Here is a 22,714-nt window from a genome sequence, read left to right on the forward strand (position 1 = left end):
CAAGAAAAGGAAATGCCCCCTACACTATTTCTGTCTTTCAGGTCATTTCTAATGATATATCAAAAAAGTACAGATATTTATCTTCAGTCAGCATCCATCGAGGGAACAAGAAATCTGTCCTTATATAAAATCCTATTTTTGAAATATGTCTAAAGCGCAGTAAGCCTGAATGCATGTCTGAGGGCATCAGCACCGCCCAGTATAAGGGTGAGAGGGGGGTACCATCTTTAAAACAAGCTGCCCTCAGAGACACTGAGCAGCAAACAGCAGGGACATGGTGTCTGAGCTGGACTGTGTTATTCCCCTTGGGGTTTTAATTGTTAGTATCAAATATCAAGATACATGCCTTGACTTTACAGTACAAAATAAATACACTACCCTTCAGCAACAATGCTCTTTCAGGTAGCAGAGGATATAAAGTCTGTTATTTGTGGCCGGGAGGTAGCAGCTCTGATTCAGTTATAGGCCTCCAGTTATACAGATTAGGCTCAGCATACTGAACCAGACACACACACACAAATTAATGACATACAGATAAAACAGATAGTCAAACAAAAAAAGGCAGCATTAAGTTTCACTTTTAGTGAAACACTGAAAGACATATGTCTGTATGATCCAACAAACAAAAACTGCTGATGAATTAAAGCAGAAATGGCCATTTTGTGGAATACGCTTAATTTGCTTTGTGGCGGTATGAGGTTGATAACACTCAAATATGTTTCCGTTAATTATAAGACACGTGCACCTCTAATGCACGTACAAAAAAACAAAGTTTAACCTTTTTTTAAAGAAGGTTATGTGTTTGTATCCGGACAATTTTTTGTCTGGGAGTAATTGAATCACATTAGGTAGTAAAAAGGTAAAAGGATGAATTACAGGCCATAGTTTCTCCGTTTCCAGTCTTCATGTAATTTCACAGCAAGAAAGTGCATAAGCGTATTTCCCAAAATGTTGAACCATCTCTTTAATTTGTTAGAGGTGCAGGAATATCAAACCAAAAAACTAATTTGTGTAATGAAAACCTTAATTTCTGAACAAGAAAAAAAGCAAATGACAACCAAAAGGACAAACACCAATCACCATTTACACTGATTCTGAGTCTCCACTTCACCCTGTAATTCACTGTATTGATAAGAGCAGTAAAAGGGGGAGTATGTCACCAGATCAACAAGGCACACTTGAGTGAAATGTTGCAATTATAACCAAGTCCTTTTCAGACACTGGCCGTGGATATCATCAGAGACTGTATAAGAAACCATGAGTCTAACTAATCTATCAGAATCATGTAAGTAACGATTGCTCTTGCTAAACACAAACTGGAATAAGAAAGATCATCTTTAAACTGCATGTTTATTGCAAATGGTGTGAAAAAGATCAGTTTAAATATTATCACTGTGCTGTCTCCTTATAAGTAAATACAACTCCTTTTCTGTTATGAGACTATATTTTACAGATAATCCAATGAGTTTTTAAATGGTTTATTTAGTGTCTGAAGTAGGATCATTTTCTCCACTTAAAAAGAAACCCCTTACCCTTTAGGTAATTAAATAAAACTTGTTTTCACAGGACAGCAACAACCTATTGCAGTGATGTTTGCTAATAATGCACGATAGACTTTTCATTTAGATGAAAAAAAGGCTAATGCATTATTCTTGACATGAAAATATCATCCGTATGAAGAGGAGACCTTAACAAAAGGGGATTTCATACACTTAAGAATATTTTCAAAACAACAGAAAATGATATAGAAGAAATAATCAGGCACTGATCAAGAGAACCTCCAGCTATCTGAGGCTTGTTCTGTTGAAAACACCTAAACAGGAATCCCTTCTTACAACCCCAAGAAATAATATAAGATATGACGAGAGCAGAACAATGCAGGGGAAACGTTGCTAATTCATGACAAATAATGAAAGCTAACGGATTGGGATGAGTGAAGGCAGGGAGCATTTGCTGACATTCAGATAGAATACTGACAGGTTGATACATCATATTTCAGTACCATATACAAGCACTATGAATTCATGATCATGATCATAATTATTGCCTATTGCACATTCAGTATGCAAGTGTAATGACACTGAGACGGACCGGCTGCTGAAACCCTTCTAATGATATTTTCTTGTATATATATATTCACGGCCTACATTGAACCACAGACGCTCGGTGTTTCTGTGTTTCTGCTGGCTCAAGTAGCAAACACTCTTGCTTTAAAAAAGGTACTTAAATATTAGTTGACTCCGGTATGAATTGCAGTAGAAACAACTTTCCGTCAAAGCAATTCAGGTCAGTTTTCACAACTTTAACTGCAGACTGAACCTAAGACCTTTAGAGTCACATCAGAAATGGGAAGACCTTTAAGAAAAACCTTTATATAAAACAATTCACTTCATTTGACTTGCCAGATACAAACTTCAGACGCTGACAAGCAGTATGATCACTTCATGTGTGTGAGTTTAACGCAGTTTGTAAAACCTACATGGATTTAGTTGAGCCGATAAAAGTTTGTTTCTTGACCTTGGAAACAGTTTGACAACAACATTTTAAATTAACTGGAACTTAAAATGGCATCTTTTAAAGAAGGCAATGAAACAGTTAAAAGCTAGTAGGAGGACTTTTTTTGGTCAAAACTCATTAAACCAAATGAGCCACAGGGTTCCTGCTTTGCAGTCTATCTTTTGGTGCCATATCTTACCGGCTTCAAAGAAAGGGGTTGTGACAAAACTCATTTGGGGCTGCTTTTGTATATTTCTAGACACTTTCCTTTACCTCTATTTGCAGCTTACCTTGACCTCTACACAACAAAAAGCAAAGGAAAAGTTACACAAAAACAAAGATTTATATAATTTAAATGCACACTGAACCAAGAGTGTTTGGAAGAACAGTCACAGCTTCTCTTGACTTTAGAGCCCGCTGCCAGGCTATAGTTTAGGTATAAAATAAGAAAATCTGTGCTTGAATAAATACAATTCTTAAGATGATTAAAACGTAAGAAAACAGAATAAAATGAAATATCTGGGATAAAACAGGCGACTCCTTGGAAAGCAGCGAATACAAATTCCCTCCCAGAAAATAATTTCTTCAACTGATTTTTTCTTTTTTTGCAAAAATGAAAATATAGTTGTTTTTTTTCAATGTTCTTCGCAAGTGTTCTTTAAAAAAAAATTATAGTACCAATGAGTCCTCTTTGAAATATATCTACAGCTGTACAATAGGTCTTGCAAGTGAATTCAAGAGAAAACAAAAGTTAGCGCATCATTTTACATAAAAAAAGCCTCTTTACAGATATGGGTTAAAAAGAGATATAATAAACAATATAAAAAGAAGATAGAAAGACAGCGGTTGCTAATGAGATTCTTCAAGATTTGTCTTCTCTTCGATGGCCTGCTTCACTATTTCAGCCAATTTCAAGCGGTCGACTTTATCGGAGAAGGATCGTCCTGCAATGAAAAAAAGCTTGCGGTTAAGGACAAGGGAAGTGATAATACTTTTTAAGAACTTTACAGCTTAGCTGACACCTTATATTGTTTTGTTTAGTCCAAAATCATAAAATGTTAAATTGATTACTTCAAAAGACGAAGAACAGCAGAACACTCCATTTTGAGGGTCTGCATATTAGGTTTAATTGGCATCTTTGCTTGAAAAATGGACCAAAAAATGAACCAATTGACCACAAGACCTTCAAAATCACCTCCAGTGTGAACTGCAATGAAACTTCTCTGTTATTTATTTGTGATACGGAAAACTGAGCTGTGTTTGCAGATTCTTTGGCAGGCAGATAAAGCAAAGAAAGCCAGAAAATATGGATGAGGGAAAATGCAAATATTCAATAGTTATGTTGCTATTACAAGATAATTAACAATGAATGAAAACCAAGGGTAATTTATTATAGTTCTTACATTTGAATTGATTATAACAATAGGAAATAAGGATGCTATTTGCCAGATATAGAGCAGATGATTTGGTACTGACCGTCCCAGCTGAGGCCCGGCAGCCCCTCTCTCAGCTGTTTGCAGTCTCTGTTGAGCCTCCAGGCGTCATACATCACCTCGTTCAGCTTCTCATCTTCGTTCTCTCCTGGACACACACACATATTCACCTCAGGAGTTAGTCTCTTTTTTACATTGGCAAGAGACCTCAGAAACATGTCACAACTATGCCCTATTGAATATAAGATATATAGCTTATACAGCTTAATTAGAAGTCTGCCATGTTTATTTTGAATATGTGTGTACTTTATGACATATCAGTATTTTTGGTGATGCAATGTTAGGCTTTGCAAGAGTTTTACATTCATCACCGGTGGCGAAATGCTTCTTAGTGGAATTAAATAAGTGAAATGTCATCTGTAAGGTAATGTAATGCAGCAAATTAAAAAAGTGAGTCTACTTTATTCTAATTTCAAAGCATGGGTTACTCACCAGCTTGTGGTAGTATACACTGTGCAATGACGTCTCGTAATTTTTCCAGCGCTACGTTGGAGTCGTCCCCTCCGTTCTCTGGATCATGGATGAAGAAACCATCACTGGGCTTGGGGCTGCAACGTGGACACCAAAGCACAATTAAAGGCCAATCTTTGACCTCATTAGGAGAACAGTTACTAAAGAAGACAAACAGAGTAACACTTTGCTAGAGGACAGCAGATAGAAACATCAGAAGAACCTTCTCAAAAAGCACAAGATGGAAAAAGGATTTTAAATACAAAAAAAGTGTAAAAGCAGTTTCACCCTAGTAGTTTCCGCTTCCTGAGGATTGGGTTGTTGACAGAGTTAAGAGGCTTCAGGCTGACGTTCAGATCCTGAATTCTCATGTTGGCCAGCTGCTCTGCATGGGCCTGCTGGATACCAGCCACTACCGCCTGTAAGGGGAGAGGGGGGGCATGAAGGAAATGAAGAAGAGGACGCTTGTACCATGAAGAACTCTCAGTCACTTGTAACAGGAACAGGAGCATAGCATTTGTGCAATGCAAGATTTTGCACTTCCCGCTCACCTTGTCCATCATCATCTGCGCTGAGGGCAGCACGTTGTCCAGAGCCTCCGTGCAGTTAAGCCAAGGGTGATCTAAGACACCCTCAATAGTGAGCCTCTCCTCTGGCTTCACCTTCAGCAGCCTGCAGGGGGCAGGAGGGAGGACACATTAATGACCAGACGAAAGTTGAATGAGGGATGGTAAAGTGGGACAGGTGGATATGCCATGTTCTGGGACAACAAGATGAATTCCCAGATAATAGCAGGGAGAAAAAAACGACTTACTTGCGGACAATGTCCTTGGCCATCTCAGAGATCTGGCTCCACTCATCTTCAGGGAAGTCGAAGCTTCCCGTCATGATCTTCTTCCTCATGTCCTTTGGGATGGTGCGACTGTGGTGCTTGGAGTAGAAGGGAGGATAGCCGCAGAGCATCACGTAGATGATCACTCCGAGAGACCACAAGTCACAGCTCTGAAGAACCATAGGAAAAGAAAGTTTGTCAAAAAACATTTTGGGTTTTGTTGTTTTTTTACTAGTGACGTTTTTAAAAAGATACTCGCCACAGTTGGCCAAAATGTTTATTACAACACGTTTTCGTCTCACCTTGTTATAGGTATAAGGAGTGGGTGAGGTAGGTATAATTCCAGACTTTTCTTTCTGGTGTCTTCTTTGAGCCTCAAGTACCTGAACAGTAATGACAGCAGAAGGGGACATTGTTGACATCAGCTTTCATTATTACTACATTTAAGATGTTTTAAATATATGTATGTTTACATTTAACAACTTTCTTTGTACGAATTCTACGTTCACTTTTTACCTGAGGTGCTACATAGTAGGGAGTGAACTGAGGGGTCATCAAGTCCCCTTGATCAATTTTGGCAAAGCCAAAGTCACACAACTTCACAGGTGCATCCTGAGGAACGGACAGAAACAATTATTACTTTAAAAGTTTTTTTTATTTTTATAAATACATTCAGGTTCCAGGATGATAATTTAAGCTGCTGCTAGATAAAGGTTAAGTCTAGGACTGAAGATGCAGGTTAACAAGTTATCTTTGCCCTTTTCTGCTAAATGCACACAGTACATTTTCCTTGTTACAGTTTCTCAAAAAGTAAAGCTGCAGCCTTACAGTCCCACAAAGTGTATTCTCATTTGTAGCAGCAGACTCAGTAGTGGCATCTGTCGGGGTACATTTGAAAATTGCCGTATATATGTTTGCAACTTTATCTACTTACCAGAGAGTTATCCTTAAAAAGCAGGTTCTCTGGCTTCAGGTCGCGATGTGCAATATTTAGGGAGTGACAATGTTCCAAGGCTTGACTGATCTATAGGGGGAAGAGACATCAGACTGAGACACCACTCTATGTGTGTGTGTGAGTGTGTCAAAGCAACCTTCAGACACACTGGATGTGAGTCGGAGTGTGTTGCTTCTTTTGACCACGAGTCTCAGTGTTCAACTGCCTCATGTGCAGCAGAGGGGGGGCTGCTAATGACACGGGGAGGCGGTTACACACAGAGGAAAGGAGTTTCACACAAAGACAGTCACTAGTGGACCAAGACTGACTGACAGGAAAAAACTAGACATTTAGAAATCACATCGAGGGAAAAACACAACAGAGTGAGTGAGTGGGTGAGTGGGTGAGAGGGTGAGAGGGTGAGAGGGTGAGCTCACTTACCTGTTTAGTGACCTGGCTGGCCATCTTTTCGGTAAAGTGCCTGTGCTGACTGATTCTGTGGAAAAGCTCGCCTCCCTCCATCATCTCCATAACAATTAGGAGCCTCGCTCTGTGAAGATGAAGAGGATGTTTGGATGTGTCAGAGGAAAAGGATTGCCGTACACTTAAAAAAAAATAATGATTGCATTCCACACATTCACACCTTGGGCTGGACTCGTGTGGAAACTGGACACTGTTGGCATAAACCTCCAGGATTTGCACTATGTTTGGGTGGTGTGCACACATCATATGGAGGCGCACCTGCATGGAAGAGAATCAGACACCCTGTAAAATATATTTAACTTAAATATATAGGAGTTTTGTCAAGAAACCCATGAGAAATAACTACAACACTAAAGCATCCTTTCCTTGATGAAATCACTCTGTCCTAATGATTTTGGAAGGTGTTGAGTGATAATTGTGTTAAAACTACAGCAATCATAACACCTCACATGGTCCGCCTCAGTAGAGATAACTGCATTATAAGTACCAACCGTATCACGCTTGCTGATCAACTGATACACATTTTGATTAGAAAGGAATTGGGGCTGAGCAATAACATGTGCAGCTTTTTTCTACCGTGTCTATTCTTACATTATAGACACATGACATTTGATATCCTCAGTTCAATATATATGGTGGGTGGCAAAGTAAATTCTGATTTAATTGAAAGAACAGCTCATTGATTTGTTACATATTAAAAGTATCTCAGTTATTATTTAGAGAAAAAACAGCTTAAATATGTGTCTGGTGTCACCGTTTAAATGTGTTACATCAACAAACCCTGACACAATATCAACACAGCCTGTGTAACGTTGTACCGAAACAGCATGTAGCAGAGCAGCAGCTTCAGCCCTGGGAATACACAGGAATGTGTATATATGTACAACGCAATTGCACCTTTTGTAAACAACTGTAATGATTCAAATATAACTTTATCTTTGCCACGAGAGATGCATTCGAGGAATGACATAAAATGTGACTTAAACGCCTCCCGTGTACACTATTCTGCAGCCATTACATTCCTAACATAGACAGTGTAACCTTTCAAAAAAGAGCATGCACTCATTGTTATTGTAGCAGTTTCCCCGGATACACCCCCATTTAGAAAAATGATTATAGGGCCTGAATAATACACAGTTTGGCTGTTATAATCTGTGAGTATTTGACAGTGACAGCTTTCACAGTTTGGCAGCGACAGCTTGTGTGAGGCTCGTCTGTGTTGCTTGTTTTGACTACATGTCTCGCTGCTTGATCAAAACAGAAGGCTGCTGCTGACATGGAGAGGCTGCTAGATACACCACACACAGACAATGTTACTGACAACGATTCCCATGAAAACAGACAAAGGAGGCACAGGAGGAGGCAGATTGATTAGGAAATAAAAACAGGAATTGAAAAAGGTTGATAACAGGTAGGCAGACAGAACAAAGAATATTGATACTGCCAGAGAAAACATACAACAGGTATTAATCAAAATTCGCAACAGTGTTTTTCTCTAACCTCATTCCTGGCTTTAGGGCGATCAATGAGGATCTTCAGGGCCAGGCGTTCCTGAGATGACTTCTTCACACAAACTCTGAACAGGAAGCAAACAAGAATCGACAAATATCTCGGTCAATATCACCCCCTCTGTGTCACAGATGTGATCGATAAGGCAGTTTCTGAGGTCATGCAGGGCTTTCCCTGTTTTCGGTTGTTTCTGTTAATGGTCATTGATGTCGGGCTTAATCTTTGTGTGTCAAATGTAATCACTATGTGTCTTTATAGAAAATCAGTTTTTAACAAATACCAACAAATTCAGTAGCATATGTTTGGTATGAACTACAGCTATACTCTCCGATATTAGCTTATTTCAGTTATATTGTTTATATGTCGGTTGAGGTCAAATACATTAATTCAGATACAGTTGCCACTACCAGCACCTCATTTGTCTACCTGAGAGCACTGATAATTGTTCCACTGTGAAATGTCCTGCTTAATATCTTGTGAGATCAACTGATCTCTAAATATTATTAAATAAAGTTCCTAACGGTCAAAATCAAACTATGGTTTGAACTATGTTTGGCTGAGTTTGTTGTGCTTATGTAGGGGTTGATTTCCATCTGATTATTGTTTTACAGGTGTTAAAGTAATAAAGTACTATGTGCTGTAAAGTCACATTTGACCTGACAAACAGAGATAAAAAAAGAAGCAGCTGGCTACACAGAGTTAGCAACAATATTTTGTCAACATCTCAGTTTGTTATGGCACATAGAATAATGTCTGCATCTTTGAGATGAGTCAAACCAAATAAAGCCATCTCTCATATTTGTCATCTAATATAAATATTGTATATTATGTATTTTCAAGGTTGACATTTCTTAGAATGAATGTCTCATTCCAAATCAATATACATGGACCAAATTAATAAACATTTAATTATCTGAAAAGTCCTTTCCCTTTTCCACTGAGCAGAAAAGACTCAAATAGTCTTTAAACAGCAACCTCTGGCCCTTAAACTCAGATTACACTATTAAAGCATTACTGTGAGAAACATTCTGCTTCGGCCAAAGTTCACTTCACTGGAAAGTGGAAAGCAATACCTACCTAATGAGTCACAGAGACTGAGTGAGGGCGGCACAGTACAGTAAAATAATTGAATGTATTGTGAAACACAAAGAGATGAGCAAGAGAATCAAAAACGATTTATATGAGATAAGATCTCTGTGAATCAGAGTGAGAGTTAGGAAAACCGCAGACAGATTTAGTAAGGTTTGTTCCGAGTACAGCATGAATCTTAAGAGTGTTTACATGTAGGGCTATTGAGTCACCTTCTCACTATGCTCGTCACTTGAGTACAAACTACACATGTTGGGAAAATACAGGCTGATACAGAGAGACCCGTGATAGCTTCAAAGTGCAGAATGTTCACAAGGGATCAGTGACACACATTGATATAAAGTATTACAGCCTGCAACTAGCTGGATTTCATCATGGCAGCGAGAGAAAAAAACTCACAGAGAATAAACAGAAGGCGTTTAAAGCTGCAACTGCCTCTCTGTAACTGAATTAATCTAAAGACAAACATTTCTATGAAGAGATTACAGCCTTTAGAGAAACACATATACGGCAAACTCGCATTTTCGCACCATTTGTGCTTTAGATTAACCACTACATGAAAAGTACATTTTTGGAGGGTTTAGTGTAAAAATAGTTAAAAGTCATTGCTGCTTATTGTAAATATTTCAGCAACGTGTGTTAGGGTGGAGAAGGTTGGAGGGGAAAATGCAGAGAGGAGATAAAGAAAACTGCTGAGTTTCATCATTAAACCCTCATGCACCAACAATAATGATATCTTTAATCCGAGTGCAGCTTAACAATGATGAAAAGTCCATTATTATGCGAGTTAAACCAAACATAACCAAGTAAAGTGACACAAAAACACTTATGTATTCATTTACACAAGAGCACAGTAAAAAACAGGTAAACATAGTTGTCAGGGATAAGGTTTAAGGTTGGAATCAAGCCATGGATGTTGCAGTTGTATAGATTCTGCCTGAACCATATCAGCCCCCACAAACTAGTACCAACATGTACTGGTGCCAAACATCTCAATATTAGGCCTCAGGTTTGCGACAGTGTGACAAAACACATCCGTGGTTGGTCCAGTCTGTTGAAGACCCGTCAAGTGACAAGCATCTGGCCTTTTCATATCCCAATATGTGTTAATGCGTCAAAGTTAAACTGTGCTGGTTAACACGCTGCAATATAAAACCACAGGAGTAACATGTAGCAAGGTGGTTTGGCAGCAGTCCCAACGTGCGTCCATTTGACAGCTCAGTTAGCAAATCATCTACATTTGCTCTGACATTAAACCTAAACGCCGCAGTTGGGATGAGCAAAAGTGTAATCTACAGCAAAATATATATCAATAGTTATCGCTCTCATAAATTCCATCGTGGGATTTAATAATATTCTGAGTCATGGTGGTATACTACTTTTAGATCAAAACAAACTACAAAGTCATTTCAATTTGATTTTGGCTCTCCTCTCACAGCTGGGCTTTGCCCTGATTATTAGATTTCCAAGTAGTTTATCTGGAATTCCAAGCAGTGGAAGTTGAACTCATTCCCATTGACAACAATCAAGAAAATGTAACGGGTGATTTCCAGATAACAAACAGATACCAGATACTGGCACATGTCCAAGTCTTGGTTTACTAAAAACATAGTTCTGAGTTTGGCAACACAGTATTGCTGCAACTAATAATTATTTTCACATTATCTTTACGAATAACTGTTTTCTCTTAAGCTCTAAAACGCTTCCACAGCAGTAGCATTTTGACCTTATGCATCTAGAGAAAGACCTTCCAGAAGGTACTTCTTGACACACTCCGTCTCACTCTCACCTGACCGGTCCACTGATGCCCGCTCCCAACTTCTGTGTCCAGTTGATGCTGTACTCGTCTAGAATGGATGTCTCCTGTCGGGAGGAGAAACCACAACCAAACAGTATATCAGATATTTGAAAGTAAAAAGAAACAAAGTCTGCAGCAGAGCTTGTACAGTATGATTTGCTTTTCAAAGATACTTTCAGTGAGAAGAAAAAGAAAAAAGATTATACTAGAAGGACCATTCCTAACCAGTCAGTACCTAGACTTTCAACTGAAACTTTAGCATAAAAAAAAGTATCAAAAGTTTTCTAAACAACTTGTTTTAGACATATATTCTACATTCTATCTAGCTTCACTGTTTGCTTGTAAATATTTCGAACTTTGTGCTGTATTTCAGTAAATTCAGTTAAATGAACCATCTTTCGTTCTTCCTCCTTTCCTGAGAATATATTGGTCTTGGCCAGATGGTGCAGTTAATCCTGTGCCCCTGCCAACAGGCACCATAATCCCCCCCCATCACTGCCCTGCCCAGTCCAACCAGGTATGTGTAAACCCTGATGATGATGATGATGATGATGATGATGATAATAATAATAATAATAATAATTCAGGATGAGGGACACCTCAGCTGTAACAGCTACCCAGGGGTCTTTACCATAAACTTCATATCTTTGAAGCATCTGACTTCACTATGCCTAACATTAGTGGCCCTGGATATTGGATCTAACAAATCTTGATACTATTTAAAAAGAATAATTTAGAGTATGCCAGGGTCTTGATAAAGGGGAGCTGGGTAAGTCCAAAGCTAACTAGCTAACCCGTGAATCTTTCAGCAGGACCTCAGTGTGTGTTCAAGTTCTCAGTAGCGGCCCTCCAGTAAACTGACTGAACTGTGAAAGCAGGGGGCCAGGGGCACTTGAGATCACATTTTACTGCAGGCATAAATGCCTGGGCAGTGACATATTGAGTGGAGCAAGCCAGGAACAAATCCTAGAGCCAAGGTGATAGAAATGTAAGATTCAGTGTAGCACATTAGCTGCATTTCAATTAGTCTAAGATTCAGATTTCTGCACACAGCAATGCAGTTTGGATGAGAAAGGTGGTTTGTCTTATACAACCGAAGATTAAAGCAATGGTAGATTCGTCTCCATAATGCCATATGACACAAACTGCCTCCTTATTTATGTTCTCTGCTGACTCCAAAACGGTCAGTAGCTGCAACCTTTAGTCACACGGACCAATTAGGCATGTCAGTTCCCAAAACAGTCTTGGAAGACTGTGCTTTAAAAGTATTGCACCCTCATCCCGATGTGAGCTACAGAGTCACCTTAACCTAGATTAACAAGAAAAAGAGGATTAACTACAATTTGACCAGTACAGAAAAGTAATGATGCATTGGTTCCCGAAGTTTGCTCTTTGTCTGTCGCTTGTTCAGTCATGTGAATATGGCTTGTTTAAACTTTTGTTGCTGGTGTTTTAAGTATGTTGTTTTTTCATTTATGTGAAACATGAATGCTGCTGTGCTGTCTTAGCTAGAACTCCTGGAAATATTCCTGATAAATCAAAGAGTAAGACAGAAATATCATAGTTATGACAGTCAAAACTGAACTCCACAGTAATGCGATTATCCATAAAGCTTTCCATCAACAGATTGTTTATGATTTGCATTTCTATTATGTGTAACCCACAGAAAAACCATTGTGCGGTCAAGAAGGGATATCAATATATGAGATCCTGATACCGCAATATTTAAGTGTACTTCTTAGTGCAGTCTTCATTTAAATAATTTTAGAGCGATAAGCACTTAAGATCATGTTTACTGAAGAAACACTGACAAACATGTTGTAGACCCAGACCTGAGTATAAAATAAATGAAGCAAGTGATATCAGCGTCCAACTGTCACTCTGCAATAGTTTAGACATTATCTTTAAAAGATAATAACATTTCCACCATCAATATCCAGCAATCTTGCCAACTAAACTTTTAAGACTTCTCCTTGTCAGTGTAGGTGTTTCCATTTATCTTTCCTCTATTGATCGGTGATTGTCTGTTTTTATTTGGTTTACTGTCTTATGTAATGCAGAAAAGGATCTCATTGTTAACCAGTTTTAACTGAGATCAGTTAAAATGTTACACGACTACACGTTCCAATGTACCTGAATAGTAATAAGTGTTTTAAACATGTCATTTGTTAACACTCCAAACTTCATTAAAGCAAGACCAAACATAATTATTCTTACATTACAGAGGAAATTATGCATTGTCTACTTGAATAAAGATCCACATTTCAATTAGTGAAAAGATTTACCTTGATTAACTTGTCTGCATTGTTATCCTCCGACATGGTGCTGCTGCGGACAGATGGATCTCAGACAGACACAAACGCGTTTTTCTCTGACCTTCACAAAGTTCCAAGATTTGTTATATTACCACTAAATTACACAACAGGGCCATTGGGGCAAAATGATGTTCGGCCACCGATCCGCAAAATCCCAGTTTCGTCACCCGTGGACCTGAAGCCCACCAGCCGGAACGAGGCGGCGTTAGATCGGGCCGGCGGGGCTCGCTACCTCGGGGTCCGGCTAGCTCTTCTAGTCGTCTTAAACTCACTGCGGTGACCATGTAGAGGGCCAAACTCTGAACAAGGTGACCAGAAAAGAGGAAGACAAGTCCAGTGTGACTAGCCCACCACTTTTGGAGGCGCACAAGAGGTGTATTTTTAGCCAGCGCTATGAGAGCAGTGCTCCGCTAACGCTGAGAAGACACCGGGTCTGGCGAAGTAAGCTAGTGACAATCCATCTCGCGTCCGGGGTCGATGATTATACAACAATGGCAATCGTGAAATATTAAGTAAACCGACGATATTGTCAGAAAATCTCCTCGATTAGCTGGGTTTATCTGACACGACGAGCACACGGTGTTCCCAGAGACACAGCAGCCTATTATGTCGTCGAGCCGAGCCTGCTAACGAGCTAGCTCAGAGTTAGCTGAGGTGGCAAGTTCGTTTTCCAGATTTACCCAAAGTTAACATACTTCCGTTGGGCGGTGTACTAAAAATCAGCACTGATAAGTCACAATAACAAAAGTTTAAATGTGCAATGTGTTTCAGAAGTGACCAAGGAGACAACACACATCTCTGGACTATTTTGCTAATCCCATAGCTGCTTGTCAAAGGGAATACACAACCAGGGTCCCGAGCTGAACGCCTGATCAAAAATCATCGACACGCTTTTGTAATATTGGACAGTACATCAATTACCTTAGTATTTCTCTCAATAAATATGTATTTTTGACAGCGTATTATATATATTGCTCGTTACATTTTCCAATTAAAATCTTCTAATCGTTGTTAAAAACATTTCTTTGGAAATTGCCAAATTGATGGGTCCGTTTAAGGTCCCCGGTTTCTTAAAAAAAAGAAAACTTTATTTATAATTAGCTTTTTGCACAAACAGTGAGACAATCAATTTGGTTTGTACCTATTTAATTATTAATGGTGGACTCAGTGAATTCCAAATAAATTGTATTTTTATTAAAGGACAGGAAATAAATCTGATAGGAAGCATCCTAAAATAACTGTATTTAGAATGTCACTTTTGAAGAAGTTAAAACCATTGATTACAAGTGGTGGTGAATACATGATGGGGGGTGCCTGCAAAACATATATCTCTATCAGGAGTGCAATTGTTATCGTTTTCAAAACAGTTATCAAATCATGTTAAATATGATATCTTATTTAAATGTTCATAACAAAGTGGATATTCTTGTCTTCATATTCCTCATAATACGAAGAGTTGTTCCTGCTTACTTACTGCCAGAGTTAAAGTTCTGAGCAGAAAACAAACTGTTACTGGTATTATGCAAGTGATGTTGATAATAAAAAGAAATAAAACACATCTGACTTGTGAACGTCTCATAAAGTGTATAGCTTAAATGGGTTTAATTATGCTAAAAGAAAGAAACTGTATGGAGAGATCATGAAATTCACTGAAAATGTCATTAAGTCTTGAACCTAAACATTTGAAAAAGGAAAATGAAAAATATTATAATTTAAAAACAATAATTACATTAGTATTGGACATAAATAGTGTGTTTAAATGATATGGAATGTATATAAATTGCTTACTGTTTTTCAAGCAACATAACTTGTTATCCTACTATGTGCTAATGTAACAACGAAATTTCGTTTTAATAGTACACTCTGTGTCTTGTTGAAATGACAATAAAGTATGTCTATCTATCTATGTGTGCAAGTGAATTAAAAAATAAATAAAACGTAACATTAAATTATACATGAGGAGTTCAATTAGGGAAAAAGAGAAAACAAGAAGAGGAAAAAGGGGACATATCTAATCCGTGTATCTACCGTCCAATTGTTTTTCTTTATTAAACACGTAAACGGAAGAGCGTTTGAGAGGCCTTTTTGCTTTTTGCTTTTTACCTTACTAAATGGTCAAATGGTCATTGGAGCGAGGGGCGGGGCAAAACTCAAAGTGATTTCAAAACAAAAGCACTCGTTAGCTAAAATCACACTTTGAATCACTACAGTATCCTGCTGAAGGACTGGTGAATATTATAAACAGGGGGAATTTAGCGATCACAACGAAAACGGCCGGCCAAGACACATATTGAGCCCAGAAAATTAATGTTATTAAGGGCTGTAAATATAATAAGCCTCTGTCTAAAATGGACAACATTGTAGGAGATTTAAACTATACAGTGGTTCTACACTGCGGTCACTCAGCCGTCTCTCGAGTTTGTTTTTTCAAATCAGCTGCTCTTCATTATTCCTGCTATATTTGACGAGTGATACAAATATTTGTTACCACAAGTTCTTAAGGAAACTGACACTGTTGGACTCGGTTCTAGTTGACTTCTATCAGAAATAAAATGAAGAACTTTTACTGTGTACTTTGTGAGTAATCCTCTGTCAAAGTCTACTCCATAGTTTTCCATGTTTTTCTGCTATATTTGATGAATGATAAAAATATAATTTTACCATTAGTTCTTAATGAAATTGATACTGTTTGACTTTTTATTAGCCTACTACTTACAATACATTGAAGTGCTCCTAATGTGTATTTATTGAGAAATACTCTGTCAAAGTCCCCTGCTGAGAACAAAATCAAGCCACTTCTGCTAAGTTTGATGAGGGAATTCTTTTTTGTTGTCATTAGTTCTTCGTGAGATTGATCCTGTTGGACTCGGTACTACTGAAACTACCCCCACAAGAACTATGAAGTACTTACTGTGTACTTTTCCAGTAATCCTTTGTCAATGTCCCCTCCTGAGAACAAGAATGCATGTTTTTCTGCTATTTTGAATAAGCGTTAAAAAAACCTTTCTTCATGAGACTGATATTGTTGGACAGAGTATTTTAAGAGGATGGTAGACTGCACACTGACACACTCTGTCACTCTTGTTGGCCTTTTATGATGCTGCTGTCTTTTAATATATGATTAGTTCTCAGCTGCTAGTTCGTCACAGATTCTTCCTTCTCATCAGCCTCATCCTTCCATCAGTCCCAGTCAACGCCTCCAGCACACTTCCAGTGTCTGACTCCATATGATATTGTGGAGCAATAAGCATCAAGCCCCAGCTTGATGCTGTAAGGGTGATGCCCCATGATCACACAATGACCCCTCTAAAGTCTGAGTGCCAAGGACCTCATATTATGTCTTTCATTAATGTTACATCACCCATTATAACAATTTGCTTTCCTTTTTCTCTTCTCTTAACTGAATAGCCCTGTCTTTAAGTATAATACAATGTAAAGTCCTTTTCCTGCACCATTTGAAGGCTTCAAAACAGGCATTTTTACTGTATGTGTTTGGAGAAATGAGACAATCAATGGCCCAGAATTGTACTTTATAAACTATGAATCTTGTGGTGCTTGAAGAAATTCTCACTGGCTAAGCCGGACAGGTTATATATGTCTTTTTTGGAACCCTTTTTTGCAATATTTATTAAAATGTCACTAGTTATTTAAACAAACCACTATCTGAGGATAATACAAGCAACCATACAACGCCCTTTATCTAGAGAGCCATTGAAGTCCATCAATAATTTATCCTTCTACACATCTTTTCAACTGCTGTAAGTTAGGGCACTGTCTGTGCAGAACATTTAAAATATTCTTCATTTGCAGTATTTTTTTAAAAAAGTGTTCAGAAAGACTGCATCAATTATATGCTATATATATATATATAATATCAATATTTGTATTAACTAACCAAAGTCAATTTAAATAGCGGGCAAAAATAGGTTAATTGCCATGCATGTGGTGTTTGATATAGTTTACGTTCAATTTCAACTATTTTAGGCAGAAAAACATATATTGACTAAACATTTTTTAATAATTTACTATAATTTAGAAAGGTTTTTGTGAGAAATCATTTCAAAAGTAAACTTATTTTCATTTTATATTTAAATTTGAAATGTTTGCCCACAACATTATTAATGTATACATTTTTATCAATTTTTTTAAAATTATGAAGCCATTTATTTTATTGTATTTCCTTGAGGCTGGGAAGATATCCAGCATGTAGTTCAACATGCAAATGTTCTAATGCAAGTAAGTATAACATGGAAAAGGAAATAAAATAAGTTTCATAGGAGGATGTGGGTTTATTTTCTCTCACCTTGTAATTACACAATCAAACAATCTATAATTTAGCTCTGGCTTTCACTCACAAAAAAACATTTAGATGAATTGGAAACATTTTTCGAAGCTCTATTGACTGACATCCAATGACTGGGACTGATGGAAGAATCTGCGAGGAATGAACTAGGAGCAGAGAAATAATCATATATTAAAAGACAGCAGCATCATAAGAGGCCAACAAGAGTGACAAGAGTGTGTCAGTGTGCAGTCTACCATCCTCTTAAAATACTCTGTCCAACAATATCAGTCTCATGAAGAAAGGTTTTTTAACGCTTATTCAAAATAGCAGAAAAACATGCATTCTTGTTTTCAGGAGTGGACATTGACAGAGGAGTACTGGAAAAGTAGTAAGTACTTCATAGTACTTGTGGGGGTATAGTTCACTAGTACCGAGTCCAACAGGATCGATCTAACGAAGAACTAATGGCAACAACAAATAATTCCCTCATCAAACTTTGCAGAACTTACTTGATTTTGTTCTCAGGAGGGGACTTTGAGAGAGGATTTCTCAAAAAATACACAGTAAAAGTACTTTAATGTATTGTAGTAGTAGGCTAACTAATACAAAGTCAAACAGTATCAATTTCATTAAGAACTAATGGTAAAATTATATTTTTATCATTCATCAAATATAGCAGAAAAACATGTATTATGTACTAAGGAGGGGACTTTGACAGAGGATTACTCAAAAAGTACACAGCAAAAGTACCTCATTTTATTTCTGGTAGAAGTCCAACTAGATCCGAGTCCAACAGTGTCAGTTTTCTTAAGAACTTGTGGTAACAAATATTTGTATCACTCGTCAAACACAGGAATGAAGAGCAGCTGATTTGAAAAAACAAACTCGAGAGGCGCCTGAGTGACCGCAGTGTAGAACCGCTGTATATTTTAAATTTCCTAACAATGTTGTCCATTTTAGACAGAGGCTTATTATATTTACAGCCCTTAATAACATCAATTTTCTGGGCTCAATATGTGTCTTGGCCGGCCGTTTTCGTTGTGATCGCTAAATGCCCCTTGTTTATAATAATCACCGTTCCTTTAGCAGGATACTGTAGTGATTCAAAGTGTGATTTTAGCAAACGAGTGCTTTTGTTTTGAAATCACTTCCGTGAGTTTCGCCCCGCCCCTCGCTCCAAGGACCATTTGACCATTTATTAAGGTAAAAAGCAAAAAGCAAAAAGCAAAAAGGCCTCTCAGACGCTATTCCGTTTACGTGTTTAATAAAGAAAAACAATTGGACCTACCGTCCAATTGTTTTTCTTTATTAAACACGGATTAAATCTACATTAAAAGTAGTACTACTTTTAGTGTTTCAAAGTACAGTTTCATTTCATGTTTGAGTTATGTTATTTTGACCATTTGTATCATACATTTCAATATAGCCTACTCAATGAGAAGATTCATAATATAGAACACCTATTTATTGTAAATAAATCTTATTCCCACATTACATGTCAAACGTGTGAAACGGACTGCCCTTTAATTTCCATATACAAGCAGCGTTTAGATAGTGTGTTTCTATGTGAGAGCGGCTGTGTGCAGTGTGTTTGCCGGCTCACGTGGATGCCTCAAAACAGCCGTCGAGAATTCCGGGACTTCCTGAAAATAGTGCCATGTTTTATGTGGATTTTTGGCAAAACAAACGAGGATATATTTGTTTTGTGTGGTGGTTTAGATTGAATGTGACTACCTTTGTCTTTTCTTTTTAGCAGATCGATTGTCGTCAAAGAAACAGTGTAGGAATATGTGATTGTATGTTTCAGCCGTTACGCATATCATATATCCCTCCGCTGTTTTTTGTCCCCTTTCAGACTGTTTTGGTCTTTTCGCTGTTAGCAACGGCAAGAACCTGAGATAGCTGGAAACCCGATTTGAGATTAACGTATTTTTCTGTTCGGATTACACAACGAATTGACAAGAGGTCTAACACTCGTTTTTATTTTGCGAGAGTGATTGTCACTTGTTGTCTTTTTAAAATATATTTTTTTCCCGTTTTTAACAGTAATTGTACAGATTGCTAATATAGATAGCAACTGTTAGCCAGCTAGTGTCTTAGCATAGCATCTTCCTCAAGAGGCACGTTGATATTACCCTGGTACCAGCTAGACACATTTTAGGATTGCTAACGTTAGCGAGCCGTCACACATCACACATCGCCCTATCGTCAAGGAATTGCGGTGTTAATTGGTCGTTTTCAGACGCTGTCTTTTATGGGATCACCATGTCAATGAAGGCCGGTGGAAATCGCAGCAAGCCCGGCGGTGGCAACACGGCTGGAGCCGCCGCCGCCGGTGCCGGAGGAAGCGGAGGGGGAAGACAGAATCTGGGCAGGTCTGTGAAATAAAAACGTGAACTAAGCTAAATAAAAACACAGCAGCAGGGGCTAATGAGGCTATGTATTAATACTTGGATACAGTCACTTGCAACAGGGCCAGTTTTGAGAGATGACATCCCCGTTAAGTGGTCCAAAACTTGTACGCGTTTCTGAACGTTATGTGGGCCTTGCGACGTGTTGGTCACCTAGCGTAACGTTATGCAGTTTAGCTAGCGAGGCCTGTCAGCTTGCCCCAATAATGTTGCAACTTCGACGTAACGTTACCTCCTCTTGCACAGTGGATAACACATCTCTGATTAAGTGTTTAAGCATGTTTCAGTGGAGACACATATTTTCCTCCATGTGTGTAGCAGTGATGTTGCTTGCCAAGTGGCTGATATCAGTTTGCGATGAGCTTGGAGTCCATTTAGCTTGCGTTAATTAGCCGTTTGACAGCCCATGCTTGTAATTCAGTGCACTTGCCTCCTTCAGTATTACAGCGGCTAGCTAACGGGACAGCCCAGGGAATTTGGCAACGAAAAAGACTGCGATAAAACAGCTGTGTTTGTTGTCAGTTTACTGTAATCTATGTTGGTACGTAACCGCAACATTGCTGCAATGGGTTTGCCAAGAAATTGATAAAAACGTGTGGGCGCACGAGAGAAAGGGGGCGGAGGAGAAGGGGGAATTATAGACCGACGGGCTTTCAACCTTGACGTTGCTGTAGCTGCTCCTCTGAAATAATGTCCTTGAAGCATGACATTTCTGTACATGACATGCCGTCCTAAGATTAAGCTAACACAAACGGTCATTGCAGAAGCTGCTTGCGTACCTTTTATTTCTGGGGTTTATTTGGTCCGGCTTCTATCCACCGGTCACTAGGACAGTTCGTCCCATTCATTGTGTAGATCTTCATCCATTAAGGCCGTGCAAAGATGTTGTGGAATACGATAAGAACAGCTGGACTCATGCATACAAAATCAGCCTATTTCAATTAGACTGGTTTAATTTGTATTATTGAGGAGCTGACTGTGTTTAAGTGAGCACATTGGCAAGTGGATATCATGTAAAGAGAGGTGCCATTACCTATCGAATCGAGTGTAAAAGCCTGGCCATGTGCCAGCTGCTGAACAAGGTGCATTTTAGGACATGCTTGGGAAAAATGTAGGCTACAGAGTGTTTGGCTGAAGGCCCGTTGAACATTATTCCAACCAGGAACATATCCTGGAATCTGTGGGTAATTTCAGATTCTGCATAGCATTATCTATGTAATGCATTTGTCTATGTAACAATAAATGTACATTTTCAAGACATTTCCATGTAGATTAAACAAGATAATGCATTGATTATGATTCTTGGGCTTTGTATCATCTTAAGATGCACACCTCCACCTCTTAATATTTCTACAATTCAGTCTACAGTTGTCCCCATTAAAGAGTGCTTTGTTTTAGTATGAAAGCAGGAACTTCAGTGATAATAGTTTGACAACAATGGCATTTTTCTTTCAGGGGAAGACACAGTGGTAAAGGCCCTGCAGCGGTAAGTAACTGGTTAACTCTCATAAATCAGTGGAACAAAGCTGCCATATGAATACAGTGTCAGTTTTCTATTTAAGCCAATTTAGTTTAAACATGGCACATAAAAGTCCTGAGAGAATGCATGAATTCAGTAGTAGGATATATGTTTATCGTTGCGCATATTGAATGGAAAAAAAGTGACATATGCCTATCTTGCACAATTTTCTTTAGAAATAGGGAACAACAAAATTAACTGTTTTTCCTTTAGGTCATTTTCAATGGTGTATATGCAAACATGAGGATGGTCCATGTCTTGACTTCAGTGGTGGTATGTTTGCTTTGTGTCTGTCATGTTAAGTTTTCTTAGATGATGTTCCAGTTATGTCTAGCATTTCCTTTTGCACTCTTGCTCCTGTGCTTCAAACACAAGGAACAGAGAAATTAGCAGTTTTCAAAAGACACAATGTTTGAACCGTATTGTGCCTATTGTAAATACACTTGTAACAGCATTATGTACTGCATACTGTATTTCCCCACATGCTCTTTCCTTAAAATGTCTACGCTGCTATAAACTAAGCCTGTGCAAACTGTAGAGACAGCTGGTTGCACAAACACAGCAGAGATTGATCAATCATTTGTCTTCTCACAGCAGATGGGTTGCTCAACTTGTTTTTGAATTTGTAAATTGAAATTGGCACAAACATAAATGTGTTTCGTATACAGTGAATAATGCCAGGCCTATTTATTCACAGGGCACCAAGTGTGAGCTGAAAGTCAAAAATGGAGCAGTTTACGAAGGAGTATTTAAAACATACGGTCCAGAGGTAAGGATCAAACACTGCGTCCTTTCTAGGTGCTTAAATGGAGCTAGATCTGTCATTTCCTTTGTAGCACTGCTAATGATTAAGGTTACTATACTGGGAAGATAGTGCCCAGCCAGCACTCAATAGCAGCTTCACCCCTGAGGTGGCTCGGGTAAAGATCGCCCTATCCATCTTCCCTTTTATGGAGGGAAAGTGTGTGGCCACCATCTTCCCTTTTTAAGTTGAAGTATTCTCCAATCCTTTCCCAGAGAGAAACATTTCATTCTGCACAAATGAGAAGCTTAACCTGAACAATGGTAGACATGTTCTGTCCTGTTCACCATTGGTGTAG

General features: G+C 38.4%; 2 protein-coding genes across 2 annotated transcripts; one reads left to right on the forward strand and one right to left on the reverse strand.

The window, feature by feature from the left end:
• Positions 1 to 2,820: 2,820 nt before the first annotated feature.
• Positions 2,821 to 14,250, reverse strand: mapkapk5 (MAPK activated protein kinase 5). The gene is made up of 14 exons (XM_010776785.1): positions 13,370 to 14,250; positions 11,076 to 11,149; positions 8,189 to 8,264; positions 6,849 to 6,946; positions 6,647 to 6,755; positions 6,206 to 6,295; positions 5,788 to 5,883; positions 5,574 to 5,654; positions 5,254 to 5,441; positions 4,991 to 5,111; positions 4,728 to 4,858; positions 4,422 to 4,537; positions 3,973 to 4,077; positions 2,821 to 3,440 (listed from the first exon to the last, which is right to left on the reverse strand). The coding sequence occupies exons 1-14, from the start codon at positions 13,403 to 13,405 to the stop codon at positions 3,346 to 3,348; spliced, it is 1,416 nt and encodes a 471-aa protein (XP_010775087.1). The 5' UTR covers positions 13,406 to 14,250; the 3' UTR covers positions 2,821 to 3,345.
• Positions 14,251 to 19,301: 5,051 nt separating this feature from the next.
• Positions 19,302 to 22,446, forward strand: LOC104950289 (ataxin-2; the record flags this gene model as incomplete). Its single annotated transcript, XM_010776786.1, has 4 exons — positions 19,302 to 20,059; positions 21,551 to 21,581; positions 21,828 to 21,887; positions 22,312 to 22,446. Coding segments are annotated over exons 1-4 (336 nt in total), but the record flags the coding sequence as incomplete, so codon positions are not given.
• Between the last annotated feature and the right edge of the window lie 268 nt (positions 22,447 to 22,714).

This window comes from Notothenia coriiceps, unplaced genomic scaffold (assembly GCF_000735185.1).
Source record: "Notothenia coriiceps isolate Sejong01 unplaced genomic scaffold, NC01 NC01_scaffold00017377, whole genome shotgun sequence".
NCBI classification, from domain to species: domain Eukaryota; kingdom Metazoa; phylum Chordata; class Actinopteri; order Perciformes; family Nototheniidae; genus Notothenia; species Notothenia coriiceps.

Coding starts and splice junctions, on each gene's coding strand:
- mapkapk5 (XM_010776785.1), bottom strand. CDS start 13,405: ATGTCGGAGGATAACAATGCAGACAAGTTAATCAAG. Junction 6,296..6,646: donor CCAGCCAGGTCACTAAACAG/GTAAGTGAGCTC, acceptor TTCCCCCTATAG/ATCAGTCAAGCCTTGGAACA. Junction 4,859..4,990: donor CGCAGATGATGATGGACAAG/GTGAGCGGGAAG, acceptor CTCCCCTTACAG/GCGGTAGTGGCTGGTATCCA.